Genomic DNA, 720 nt, shown 5'->3' with positions numbered 1-720 from the left:
ACGTTGGGTTTTTTTTTTCTCATGCAGATTGCCCCCTGCAGCTGGGAATATTGCAGCCTTTATGTACAACTGATTAAAGGGAAGACCTTCCAGATGTTTTAGAACAGTATTTCTTAACTCTGGCAATTTTGAGATGTGTGGATTTCCAGCTCCCAGCATTCCCTGGCCACGAGGGATTCTGGGAGTTGAAGTCCACCCATCTTCAAGTTGACAAGTTTAGAAAACGCTGGACTGGCCCTAATCTGTCGCAAGCTCAACAGGTCGTGAAGGGACTAGTCGTAACTTGAGGACTACCTGTACCCAACTACAGGTAGTATAATTGTGTGGCTCTGTCAACCTCTGCCTCATGATGCCCAGAGGCTTCTGCAGCACAGATGAAATTCAGAGTGATATATAAGGACCAGAACGTTTCTTTGAATTAAGTCAAGACTTGTTCCTGTTCTTCTTTTGTTCCTGGTTGATTTCCTGCCTTTCTCCCTACAGATTCCTCACGTTTTTCTGAACTCCTCTGCTTCTGAAATCAGACCTCGGATGTACCCAGTGTTTTTCGGAGAAAGCATAGAGGTCAACCCTGAGCCAGCCCAGGAAATCAGGTAAGGTACAGCTTCCCAGATGGGTAACATCGTCAATACTAGAAGGGATTGAATTTAGGGAGGGAGGGAGGGAGGGAGGGAGGGAGGGAGGGAGGGAGGAAGGAAGGAAGGAAGGAAGGAAGGAAGG

General features: G+C 47.1%; 1 protein-coding gene across 1 annotated transcript in view; it reads left to right on the top strand.

Annotated features, from left to right (window-relative positions):
• Positions 1–483: 483 nt before the first annotated feature.
• LOC107299077 (refilin-A-like) overlaps positions 484–720 on the top strand; it is a gene marked incomplete at its 5' end in the record, with an annotated part of 4,838 nt that continues 4,601 nt past the window's right edge. The window contains one exon of the mRNA XM_015828445.1: positions 484–593. Within this exon, the coding sequence (XP_015683931.1) occupies positions 484–593 (110 nt within the window). The remainder of the gene's footprint in view (positions 594–720) is intronic.

This window comes from Protobothrops mucrosquamatus, unplaced genomic scaffold (genome assembly GCF_001527695.2).
Source record: "Protobothrops mucrosquamatus isolate PMUCROS unplaced genomic scaffold, P.Mucros_1.0 scaffold4509, whole genome shotgun sequence".
Taxonomy (NCBI): domain Eukaryota; kingdom Metazoa; phylum Chordata; class Lepidosauria; order Squamata; family Viperidae; genus Protobothrops; species Protobothrops mucrosquamatus.
Note: the sequence above shows the minus strand (reverse complement) of the source record. Positions and strands in the feature narration are given on the sequence as shown.